This window comes from Mustela nigripes, chromosome 6 (genome assembly GCF_022355385.1).
Source record: "Mustela nigripes isolate SB6536 chromosome 6, MUSNIG.SB6536, whole genome shotgun sequence".
NCBI classification, from domain to species: Eukaryota; Metazoa; Chordata; class Mammalia; order Carnivora; family Mustelidae; genus Mustela; species Mustela nigripes.
Window position 1 is genome coordinate 63,093,311 of NC_081562.1, and position 13,382 is coordinate 63,106,692.

The 13,382-nt window shown below is 36.3% G+C and overlaps 1 protein-coding gene across 2 annotated transcripts in view; it reads left to right on the top strand.

Moving 5' to 3' along the window:
• Positions 1-13,087, top strand: part of SLCO1B3 (solute carrier organic anion transporter family member 1B3) — a 50,065-nt gene extending 36,978 nt beyond the window's left edge. For both annotated transcript variants that reach the window (XM_059402692.1, XM_059402693.1), the window contains 5 exons: positions 597-762; positions 2,337-2,521; positions 5,741-5,805; positions 9,369-9,486; positions 12,104-13,087. In XM_059402692.1, coding sequence (XP_059258675.1) covers positions 597-762; positions 2,337-2,521; positions 5,741-5,805; positions 9,369-9,486; positions 12,104-12,317 — 748 coding nt within the window. In that variant the 3' untranslated portion in view covers positions 12,318-13,087. The remainder of the gene's footprint in view (positions 1-596; positions 763-2,336; positions 2,522-5,740; positions 5,806-9,368; positions 9,487-12,103) is intronic.
• The last annotated feature ends 295 nt before the right edge of the window (positions 13,088-13,382 follow it).

The following is a 13,382-nucleotide window of genomic DNA, read 5'->3' on the forward strand; positions in this document are numbered from 1 at the left end:
AAAGTATGTTGTCATTTCATTTAAAAAGTGTATAGAGTATTTCTAGTCTTTCTCAACTAATTTTATTATTCTTGATTTTTTAAAAAATTGATCCTTAGGGGTTCTGAAATTCTTATGTAGTTGAAATATAGATTTTTAAATTTGAACTAAAGAACACAGATTCCTGAGACTTTACAGTAAGCTGGGAAGAACTTTAGTCTATCACCTTATTGAAGAGAAAACGGAGTCTCAGAGAAACGAAGTGACTTGTTTAATGAGTAATTTCTCAGTAGAATCACAAAGACCTCTCATATAAATTTTATGGAACCTCTTTATGTCTGGGTAGGCTAGGAGGTGTTAAGTTAATAAATAGTATATAGAAATGCCTTTTTGACATCATCACTCATCAGATTTCAGTCTCATTAAAGTCCTATTGTTTTCCTTGTTTCTCACCTTCCCCGCTGCCTCCCTCTTCCTCTCTCTCTTTCCTAACGCCCTTCTCCTTTTCCTCCATTCTCTTGGCTCTCCTTTCCCATCCTCTTTCTCTCTTCTCCTCTCTTCCCTCCTTCTTCTTTCTCTCTCTCTCTTTTTGATATGTGTCTACCTTATATTTCCAGAAATAATCCAGTGGCATCTCATATAAATGTACCACTTTCTTATTGCAACTCAGACTGCAATTGTGATGAAAGTCACTGGGAACCAGTCTGTGGAGACAATGGAATAACTTACATGTCACCTTGTCTAGCAGGATGCAAATCTTCAAGTGGCTATAAAAATTCCATGGTGAGTATTTGTTTTTACTCTCTCTTCTCTCCTTGATCAGCATCGCAGATTTGATTTAACAATTACTTATCAAATCTGTAAGTAAGGTCTCTAGTAAAAAGAGAATGGACAAAGACTCCTAATATTGTCTGTCATTGTGATGGCTGTGCTGTTGTGTAAATGAAAGCCTCACGTAAAATCCTGCTCAAAACACAGATAGGTTTTCCTGTTGCTTAAATCTCATTTGAGATTATTCCCACTTTCCCTCCTTGAGTTTATGAGAACATGACCTTCTGGAATTTAAATGCATTTAGGACACCTAGGAAGCACCTCATTTTACTAATTAGATTAAATTAGAGGTACTTTATCCTTCGGAAATTAGGGGAAAGTTCTGATCCAACCACTTGTTAGTACTCCCTTCCTTTCCAGGACTAAAATCTATATGCCATTTTGTATGTAGTTCTGACAAGTTTATCTTTAGGCTCACTACACTTTCACTTTCCAAAAAATTAATCAAGACTTCATGCTCACTTTGTCCAATTCTTGGCTTCGAATTTTGATTTCTCCAAGGGTGGCACTTCTATCCTAGATAATTTGGGCTTTTGCCTACCTATTCCTAACATTTTCAACAGAAATGTCATTTCCTTCTTCACTCAAAATATTTCCTTCCATGCAGACTATGGGCTCTTCCTAATTCTCTGAGTTTATTCCCAGTAATTGGGGATTGGGTATCGTGTTCTCTATTCCACTTCCAATCTACTGAGTATCTCACAAAATTGAGGAGCCATATCCTGGGCCATTTTCTTATCACCAACATTAGTATAATCAGCTATGATCATTGCTCTCTACCACACAGTTCTGTCTTTGATCTTCAAACTTTTTCTATCTTTTTCTTGTCCGTAATGCTACTAATTGTATTGTTGAAGGGCACTGAGAACTTTGAAGAATAAAGCACCTGGATTCTTTGAAGCCAGGCCATGAATTTGCACAAATGTGACCAAAGGACCGTACTTAAAAACTCATATCTTGGGGCACCTGGGTGGCTCAGTGGGCTAAAGCCTCTGCCTTTGGCTCAGGTCATGATCTCAGGGTCCTGGGCTTGGACCCATTCTAATGGGTAGCTCTGTTGCCAGATTTTGCCCCCCACAAAACTATATTTTCTGGATTTTTTTAGTAATCCTTCCCTTCTCTTCCTGCTCCTGACACTTAGTAGCATTGTTGAGAATAGTACCTAGGTGTTTTATAGAAAGTACAAATGAGAGGGAGAAAAATTTATTTAAAGAAACATATATTAATGAGAAATTATATATAGTGTTTCAAACATTAATTTTTTTCTATCTTTTCCTAATTTTTAATTTAGGTATAAATTAAATGTTAATAGCGAATTGAATATTTTGTTGATGTTGTTTAGAGAGGAATCCAGGAACTTTTTGCCTTTCAACTATTAAACAACTGTATTTTCAGAATACTTTCTTTAAGCATTGTAAATAATTTAGCTTGAATAGATGAGACTTCTTTAAATATAATGAAATGTATTTATAGCCCAGCCATATCTTCTAAATATATTCTGCAATATTTCAAAAACTATTTTTTAGGTGTTTTATAACTGTAGTTGTGTGGAAGTAACTGGTGTTCAGAACAAAAATAATTCAGTGACTTTGGGTGAATGCCCAAGAGACAGTCAATGTACAAAAAAATTTTATATCTATTTATTGGTGCAAGTCGTGAATTATTTTTTCTCTTCAATGGGAAGCACCCCTACTATCATGCTGATTTTTAAGTAAGTATGACATTTTAAAAACATTTTTATTTATATTAGACTATCAATACACCTAATAATGTCTTATAATATATTTGGAACACAAATTTGTATTTTGTTCTTTATCTTAGTAAGTCTTAGCTTTTCAATTTAGGATCTCTTGCAGGGCAAAAGAGGGTTTTACAGATCATTGTTTCATTAATGTCATTTATAAATATTTTTACTTTTTTATTTTTTATAAACATATAATATATTTTTATCCCCGGGGGTACAGGTATGTGAATCACCAGGTTTACACACTTCACAGCACTCACCATAGCACATACCCTCCCCAATGTCCATAACCCTACCCCTCTTCCCCCAAACCCCCCTCCCCCAGCAATCCTCAGCTTGTTTTGTGAGATTAAGAGTCACATATGGTTTGTCTCCCTCCCAATCCCATCTTGTTTCAAATATTTATTTTTAATGACATTATACACTTATAATGTCATATATGTTTTAGAGATCATTGTTTCATTAATGTCTTTTATAATGTCATTACTTAGGTTACGTTAAACATTACCCTTGTCAAAAACATATACTAATTTCTCACCAGCCTTTGATTTTATTGGAGAAAACTTCTGTGAAGCAGGCTGTAGAATAAAAATATAAACCTCAGCCTATTAATAATTTTCCAATGCTTATATCATAAGGCTGTTACTAAAATTAGACTAAGCATTAGTGATAATAGTCACTGATTCAATCTATTCTTTTTGTGTGCCAGGCACAATTATAGGTGCTAAGGACAGAACAGTGTGAGCAAAGTGATGAAGTCCTTGCTTTCACTAGCTTCCAGGGGTGGTGAGGGATGAGGGACTAGTCAGGGTAGAAGGGAAGAAACAATAAATAAGCAAGTAAGTGTGTAAAATAGAAGTGTTAAGGATTAGGAAGAAAAATAAATCAGCTTAAGAATATAAGGGGGGGTCAAATAAATAAATGGTACTAATTGAGATATTGAGCATTGGAAGTGATTTGATAAGAGACCTGAAAAAAAATGAGTATGCGAGCCATGCTGATGTGGGGACAGGTGAAGAGCATGGTCCAGAAAATACACACCCTGTGGGGCATGGTAACAACTTTGGAGTTTATTCTAATTGTACTGAAAAGCCAACAGAGACATTTGAGCATTAGAATTATACAACTGACTTATCCAATTAGAAGATCACTCTGGCTTTGGAGTGGAGAAGAAGTTTTTGGTATGTAAGAATGGAAACAGAGAGGAGAGAACGCTATGATACTTCATCAAAGGATGAAGTTTGCTTGAGGACTGGGATGGTAAAGGAAATAGAAAGTGTTATGAATCTCAGTCTTTGTTCTGTTTTTAAGGCAATGTCAATAGGATTTGCTAATGGATTGAATGTGGCAGGTAAGAAAGAAAGTTTAAGGATGATCCCAAGGTTTTAGCCCAACTTTGAGAAGATGGTAGTACTGTTGAACAAACTAGTGAGACTAGGGAAGGGTAGTTTGGAGAAAGTGGAGAAGTAAGACTTTGTTCTATCCCTGTAAATCTGAGATGCCTATGGAGAAATATTAGAAGTGGAGACATAAATTTTGGAATCAGCAACATACAGAAGCTGTTTAAATTTATGGCACTTTTAAGATCTTCTAAGGACTGAGTAAAGATAGAAACAAGATTTCAGAATCAAGGTCCAGGCACTCCATCTCCAGAAACCGAGAAGAGGAGGAGAATCTATTGAAGAAAACGGAGAAGGAGGTCCCATGAGGTTGGAGAAAAACCAAGAGCGTGAGTCGTGGAAGTTAAGGGTTAGGAAGACATCACTGGATTTCATTTTGTGCTTGTCACTGATAGCCTTAAAAAAAATAATGTATAGGGGCGCCTGGGTGGCTCAGTGGGTTAAAGCCTCTGCCTTCGGCTCAGACCATGATCTCAGGGTCCTGGGATCGAGCCCTGCATCGGGCTCTCTGCTCCTCGGAGACCATGCTTCCTCCTCTCTCTCTGCCTGCCTCTCTGCGTACTTGTGGTCTCTGTCTGTCAAATGAATAAATAAAATCTTAAAAAAAAATGCATGAAGATGGGGTGGGGGGGGAGAAAGCTACTTTGCAAAGGATCAAGAGAAAATGCAAGAAGGGGAAATGTAGATAACCAATAAGAAAATTATTTTTATGAGTAGTGTTATAAAAAGAAGCAGAGAAAGTGAATGGTAAGTTAGCAGGGGTGTGGCCTCAAGATTTCCGTTTATACTAGATATTATAGCAAGCTTATGCACTGATGAGAATAATCCCATAGAGAGGAAGGTGAGTGATAGTGTAGAAAAGAGAGGGAACAATTAAAGACAGAACAATTAAAAGAGATATAACAAGTACACAGAGTTTACTCTGTAATAGAAAGGAGTATCTTGGCGCCTGGGTAGCTCAGTGGGTTAAGCCTCCTCTCTTTCTCCTGCCTCTCTGCCTACTTGTGATCTGTCTGTCAAATAAATAAATAAAATCTTAAAAAAAAAATAAAAAGGAAAGGGATGTCTTCTATGTGGTAAAAATAAAATGATAGACATATAGATTTAGTCATGCAAAGCTATTGAAATTTTGTTCTGATTGCTTCTAATTTTTCTGTTAAATAAAAAGCAAGGTAATCAGCTAAGAGGAAGGAGGAATAAGAGGCTTAAGATGAGATCAGGAAATGGGAACTAGTCATCTTAAAGGCTGGGAGAATAAACTGGAAAGATGAACTAGTAAAATATAGTAGGATTGTACTGGAGGTCCTGAGGTTTTGTGTTTCAAATGAGCATAGTCAGAGTATTTGAATGATTTCCTCCAGCCAGCAGTTCTCTAGGTATAGGTGCATAAAAGGTGGGGGTTGGATGAAAGCATTTTTGCTTGCCTGAGACAGTAAGGCTTGGGAAGGATAGGAAAGTCCAGGGCCTATGAAAGGAATGATTATATCTCGGAGAGAGCATGGTGAGAAAACTGAGGACATGAAAATGGAGATGACCTGGCACAAAGTAGGAGGTGGCAAGGGCCTGAAGAGCCCGATGCAGGGCTCGATCCCAGGACCCTGAGATCATGGCCTGAGCCGAAGGCAGAGGCTTTAACCCACTGAGCCACCCAGGCGCCCCTATGCATTATTTTTTTTAAGGCTATCAGTGTTTATAAAAAACAATGCCGCTAAGAAATGTTTTGATACTGAACTTGGTTTGGTATTTTGGAGATGTTTAATGTGCCTTTGCCTTTATCTTATTTCAGAACTGTTCAACCTGAACTGAAATCCCTTGCGGTGGGTTTCCATTCACTAATTATACGAGCATTAGGTATGTTAAATATACAGATTAAAAATTTAAGATATACATTTTCATATCAAAGCTCACAACTGGATGTAATTAATTTCCAGTCACAAGAAATTTTTAAAGGTGTAATTAAAGGTGTAATTTAAAGGTGTAATTAAAAATAATTGTTATTTTTGGTGATAAAAAATAGTGAGACAGAGGAAATCTAAGTAACTTAAAAGAGACGTTGATCATTAATTCTAGTCCAAGTCTATCTTTAACTAGAACAAAAAGTCATAATATTTGTTTTACACTCCTTCTAACACAAAGATAGGTGTTTTTCAAAGTTTTTCTACTTTCCGACTTATTAATATTACTTCCCATAGGCAGAGTGGAGGGCCTTCCACATAAGGAGGGTAATGCCCAAAACAGCTTGGAAAGCCTGGGAACCCAGTCATGCTGGGATTGCATGATTTAAGAGGACTTTTTGTTGCTCTGCTTCCCACTGCCACTTCTCTAAGTCTGGGGAAGCTGATCTTTATCAGAAGTTAAAAATGCAAGAGGAAATGGGAACTAAATTTGTAGGTAGGACTGAGCATCTTGGACTAAGGGAGTGCTCTGAATGAAAGCAAGCCCAGGATATTGTGCTTTTTATTGTTTAAGAGTAGCCTTAGACTTCAGGGGTAAGAATTCTATTTCTAGATATTCAAATGAGATGATTAACATAAGATTTAGGAAATCACCCTTTTTCCCCTTATCCCTATGAACTTGCCATTTACACCACAGAGATTTCTATTGTTAGCTCTACAATTTCTGACCTCACTCCTGTGCGTGCCCCTTTAAGACGTATTAACAATAATATGCTTGCTCCTGGGAAGTAGGAAAAGAGCCTCATTCATCTAGGGATTGGGATAGAAGACTGGCCATGGCCTGGAGGCAACGGCAGAGGCAGAAGGAAAAGGAAGTGGGAGGGGCCGGTCCCTGGGATCCTTGCAAGCAACAGAAAGAAGCAGAACTCTGGCTAAGTGCAATGGAGAAGTTGTCCAAGAAGTGTATTTGGGGAGAAGGCCATAGATCCTCAAAGGTCAAAAGAGGAAATATAAAGGGCTTGGAGAGAAGATGGAGGTGCTGCAGGATTACCTTTAGTTCTCATCCCAGCCTTCTGTTCTATCCTTCTCTGCTCTTGCATTTCTGTCTGTCCTGGTGATGAAGTTCTTGAACCTAGGTGAGGTTCGGTGGGGTGAGGTTCGGAGCCGACAGCTAAAGAAAGAATTCTTAAGATGTCTCTGGTGCAAAAAGGTGGTTTATTAGAGCACGGAGACAGTACCCGTGGGCAGGCAGAGATGCGGCTGCCCAGGGCCTGTGAGGAGTGTCTGGTTATATACACAGGAGTTGGGTAGGTGAGGACAAAGGGGTGTTCAGAAGGGCTATTGGGGTAAAGAAGACTGTCAGGATATTGAAGGCCTGGTTACTATCAAGCCAAGGCCACTTTCCCTCTAATGAGGCACTAACATAAAGACTATTGGGAGTCTCCTGGTGGAATGTTACATTCCTGCTATCAAACGTCCTTGTTAGTGAGATTTAGGTCTTAAAAGAAATTTAACTTTATTTACTTTTCCTTCTACCTCCGTCTCCTTCAGTTTTTTTTATGGAGGGGAGGGTGACATTAGAGCTTGAGGAACTGAGTTATATATCTTTGGAAATTGGGCTATTGATAAGGTAACTTCTTTGTTGTAAATCTCAAGGACATTTGTAAACCAAGAGAGACTCCTGCCTTGCAGGACTGTGATCTCTGCAAGTTAACTATTTATCATTTTATGGCAGTCAGGGGTGCCTGAGGAATGCTACACATATGGAGGGGAGCGGGTGAAGAGGGGGTGCAGGGCGCCAGCTTTTGCTTTGTCCTCAGCCAGCCTCCTGCTCCCTCATCACTGGCAGATTCCTGCCTCCAGATACAATGGAGATACCTCTCTCCAATGGAGAAACCTCTCTCCAATGGAGAATGTGGGAATCTAGGACTCCCCTTTAGATGAAGAAATAAGATGAGCCTAGTGGAAATTCTTCTAGTGACGTAAAAGAGAACAAAGGGAATTTTGCAATCCTAAATGGGAGCTTACTGTTTTGATATGTCCAATATATGGCACAGTAGAACCTAAATACTTTTTGGAAAAAATACTTCCTGAGTAGTAGTCTTCAATTCACAGAAAGCTGTCTTTAATACAACACATGTGTAAGTTGTGGGAGGTCTATAGAGCATATTAAACTGAAAAGGATATTTGGAAAATAGATTATTTGAAGTTTCAAAATTCCAGTAATGACTAAAGACCAAGCTGGCTACCTAAAACATTTAATGAAAAGTTTGGCATTAAAACCAGTGGCATTATATGGGAGAAATAAATTATTGACATGTATTTTTCATTTTTAAAATGGTGGCTGTTTGTAGAAAGCTATAAATTTCTTACACGTTTTCTTAGTACCAGTTTTTCTCAGATATGTTTGGCCCAAGGCACCAGTCTTTTGTCATCCCAGATTTATCTTTCTTAGAAAAATGAGATTTAGAAATAAATGGAATCAATACAATTTTGAAATATGAATCACTACCATTTTTATGTAACAAAATAAAAATTGAAAGTCACTCATCAAAATACAAAAAGAACAAAGTAAAATCATGACCACTTCAGATATACCATATGGAATATAGATCTCTACCAGCATGTCTCTAAAATTTTGGTCAAATTAGCAATACTTAGAACTAGGAGTGTATCTCAGAGTTTATTAAAATAGCCGTAAGCAGATGAGTGCTTCTGCTGTAAGACAACATCTGTGTTTCTAAAAAAGCCCTGCATTGTGAAAAATCATTCACTACAGATAAAAATTGGCTTAGGCACAGACCACCAGACACCCAGGTACTGTGATCAGAACATTAACAGAAGCAAAATTCAGCCACAGGCCTTAACTTGGCCAGCCTATACTGCTTTGGTGAAGTATTAAAAATGCATACAATTAATGGAGAGAAAATGCAAGATTGTGACAAAGTGGAGCTCTGAGCCAAGAAAGAAGGACAACATGTCAAGAGCCCAGTATACTGTGAAACTGGGCCTGTACTTTTCAAGGGGGGGAAGTGCTAGCTTTCTTAAAACTGGGGTTGAAAACTCTCCTGACTTTGCAATAGTTGCACTGAGAGGTCTTTCCTTTCTATGAGAAGGTACAATTCTACTCCCACACTTTTTAGCTCTCCTTGCCTAGGAAAATTATATATGAACCAACATAACTTCTGTGCTGACAACATTTTCCCTCTCGCCAGTTAGGCTTAAGTTAATTGGTAATAATAAGAAGAGCAGAGCATATCGGCATTTAATGTTCCCTCTTCTCTTCCCTCTGTGTGTTGGCAGGGTGAGGGAGATAGCAGATATCTATGCTATTATATGTGATTTGAGACTTTGAGATTCCTAACAGTCTCGATCCTTGAGTAAATTTACATCAAAACAATGGAAGCATGCTCCAAAATTTTCAACTTTTACTTAATCTAAAATGTATCAATGAGAAATATCACCCAGTTATGTTTGAAACCATTCCTTGGATTGGCCTTTTCTCATCTCACGTTGCAGGAGGAATTCCAGCTCCTATATATTTTGGGGCTCTGATTGATAGAGCATGTATGAAGTGGTCAACCAGCAGCTGTGGGAAGCGAGGGTCTTGCAGGATATACGATTCCACATTATATGGGTAAGTTGTCATAAATATTTTTATTAATTGATTTTTCCTTTGATTATATTAGTTCCCAAACGACGAAAGGTCGTTTTCAGTATAATAATAATTACAGCCACCCTTTAATGAATTTTGCATTCAGTATTTTATCAGGCAACATGGTATCTCATTTTAATAGTTGGAAACTGCAGGAAATGAATGTTTTTCTCCTTTTTCCTTAAATATGAAGAAACAAAGACTCAAAGAGAATGAGTAACTTGTTCAAAATCATACAGCTAATAAGAGAAAGGTCTGGGATTCGTACTAAAATTTGTTTTGTTGTTTCTAAAATCCCTCCTAATACTAAAAAAACCTATATTCAATGATCTTCTGGCTTCTCTAAGAAGAAACAAACTGATGCTGGGGCTCTGGTAATATGTCAATGGGAAGAAAAGAAAAAAAAAGTTTCTATATTGTTCTGTTCATAGAGAAATAACTGGATCAAGAAAAGAAATAGTCACAGAAGTACCTTAGCCTTAAAAAATTAATTAGAGATCATTCAAACACACGAATTTATAATATGAAACTATGAGTATGAAAAAAATGGTGGAAGAAATATATTTAATTATCTAGGAAGTAGGAATGTGTTTCTCAGTAAGACCCACACCCCTAAAACCACAGTAGAAAAAAATGATTAAATATTTTTAAAACTCTGTGTCACAAAACTTAAGCAAATTTCGAAGACAAAAGATAAACTGGAAAAAGAACTTGTAACTTACAACCAGACACAAGGCAAATGTTCTGAATATATAAAGAGCTCTTAAAAAGAATAAACATTACCAATGCTGGCAAGGATGTGGAACAACAGGAAATCATATTCAGTGCTGGTGGGAATGCAAAATGATTTAGTCACTTTGGAAGAGTCTGAGTTTGTTATAAAGCTAAACATAGGCTTGTTATATGGTCAAGTAATTGTGCTCTTCGTGTTTACCCAAATAAGCTGAAAACATGCCCACTCAAAAATCTGCACATGAATGTTTATAGCAGCTTTATTCATCATTGTAAAAAAAAAAAAATGAAGCAACCAAGATGGTCTTCCATGGTAAATGGAAAAACAAACTGTGATATATTCATACAACAGAATACTTTTCAGCAATAAAAAGAAATGAGTATCAAGCTACAGAAAGATAAGGCAGAATCTCAAACGCACATTGCTATGTAAAAGAAGGCAGTCTGAAAAAGCTATATATTGTATGATTCCAACTAGGTGATTTTCTGTCATAAAGTTGGCACCATTCCAACCAGCTACAAATAACTAACACTCCTAGAACTCTTAATACTTTGAAGTTCTCTTATGGCCCTTACCCCGTTCCTTTTGGTCAGTTGTGTTCATTGCCTAAAGTACTTTACAAGTAATTACCTAAAGATCATCTGAAGTGGAATTTTTAAAAACAGCCATGTATTCCCCAATGAAGAAACAGCGAAAATGTTAGTCACTTTATGATTTTTTTTGGATTTAATATTTTGTGATAACCAGATAACTGTTCATTAATTTTATCTAACAAAGACAAATAATAATAAATTTCTACTGCAAGGAATTGAAACCTACATTATGACATCAATCCTAAATCTAAACCCACTTTATTCAAGTTTTCTCAGCTACAGTCACATAACTAAAAGTGCATAGTAATTTTTCTATTTTCAATGGAAACTCTGAAAAGTTTAACATTGGGGTAGAACTACTTGACATAACCCCAAAATGAGACAAATGTATTTGATATTTTAAAATATTTCTTTTGTTATTTTTGGTACACTGCAACATTATATTGTCATTTTAAAAGATTTAAGCCTAATCAATTCAAAATGATATAATCCCATTTACCTTCAATTAAACCTAATAATTTTTCAAGGTTTTTGTGCCTAAAGCTTTTCTACATTTAATTAACAATGTCATTAGGCCAGTGAGTGCTTCCTAAGCTACTAGGTCAGTGGTTATCAATCTTTCTTGTTCTTTATAATCACCTGAAGAGCCTTAAAAAATACAAATTTCTGAAGATGACCACAGAAATTTGTCCATCTTCAGAAATTTTTATTTATTGGTCAAGGGCTGTGGGCCCTGGGCATGGGATTTCTAAATCTCCTTGGATGATTTGAATGTGCAATCTAAGCTAAGAATCGCAAGACTTGACCATGTGTGCTAGGTAATTTAATATAGTTTCACTAGAACTTCCAGTAGTCCACGTGACAGCTCTTGTGGACTGTATTTAGCATCTAAACTAAATTTTGGTTCCTATCTAAATGGATTCACTTTGGTGATCTCACAGTCAATTCCTTTATAATCCATTTCCATTACACATGAACTAATCTGCCTTTGAGAAAGTTAAACATCCGAAATACCCCTTACTTTTATGGAAAGCATTTGGGTAGATTGTTAATCACCCTTAGTTTCTGTGGCTTAATATTCCTTTTAAAATAATTTAAAATTTCTATCTGTGTCAATAAAAAAAATCACTAGAATTTCTGCCTTACTATCATTATGTATAATTTCAAACATCATTTTTTTTTTTCTTTTAAGGTCTTCTGCATACTGGAGAGAAACACTATAAATTGTTCTAAATACTTCAACATGAAAATTGACTTTTTTCTCTTTTCACAGAAATACCTTCATGGGCTTGATGGAGAGCTTAAGATTCTTAGCACTTATTTTATTTGCTGTATTAATTTCCACTATGAAGAAAATATATCAAGGAAAAGATACCAAGGCATCAGAAAATGGAAGAAAAGATACAAATGAAGCAAACTTAGAATCCTTAAATAATGATGGATATTTTGTACCTTCTTCCAGAGCAGACAATGAAACACATATGTAAGGGGAGAGAAAAAAAATTAGGTTGTTGTATTTCAAGCAACATTGTGTGAATTTAGTAGCATGGTATTTTGAGCAGTTCTTGGTCTTTCACTAATAGTTCTCCCACCCTTATGATGGTACAGTGAATCACCTGTGTATTTGTAACAATAAACAGACTGTAAATGAAAAGGAATGAGAGCACGCATTGCTTAGGATATAGCTGTGCATTTGAGATGAAGATTAGGACACATGTTCCATACAAATTTAAAGTGAGAAGTGTGGTTAGTATATAATAAAAGAAAAAAATATTTGCTCTGGTAATTATAACTCAATAAAACCAGTGATTAAAAAATGGAGAGGAAAAGGGAGGAGAGAAATCAATAAACTAAATAAGCCAGTTTGGCCCCCATAACTCAAGCATGAAGTTAGTATGATAGAACCACTATACTATCATGACATCTGTCATTCATGTATTAAGTCATATATTTCACAGACCTTATTAATTTATAATTTGAAATTGCATTCAGCTAGGAGCCCATGATGCATCTTCTTCCAACCTTCCATTAAAATACTGCTGGAGAAATAGAGATATTTTAGAATTTGCAAGCTATGATTGCCGAACAACATATTATGGAATGTGTTGTTTCTTTTAGGACCATGGAAGTGGATTAAGTAAACACATTTACTTGAGAAAGCAAAGCCCACTTAAAAGATGTGTCTTCATTTCATTTGTCTGTTCCTGGAAGACATGGAATCTGTACCAGATAATTTACCAGCTGTTTCTCAGTTGCATATTTGTGTGTCTGTGTGTGTTTGTTTTTGGTTCACCAAGAGAGAGCTTTCACATCCCCAAAATTAGGACAAGAGGAGAGTGGATGAGAACAAATACTTGAATATTCTATTTGTTAGATGACAACAGCTTTATAGTGAATGCTAAAACTTGTAGTTTTTATACTTAGTAGGCTAAAAGACACTTTCTGGCATTAGAATAACCTGTGAAACTTCTTTTATTTTTAATTAAACAGATTTTTTTTTATTTATTTGACAGAGAGATCACAAGTAGGCAGAGAGAAAGAGAGAGAGAGGA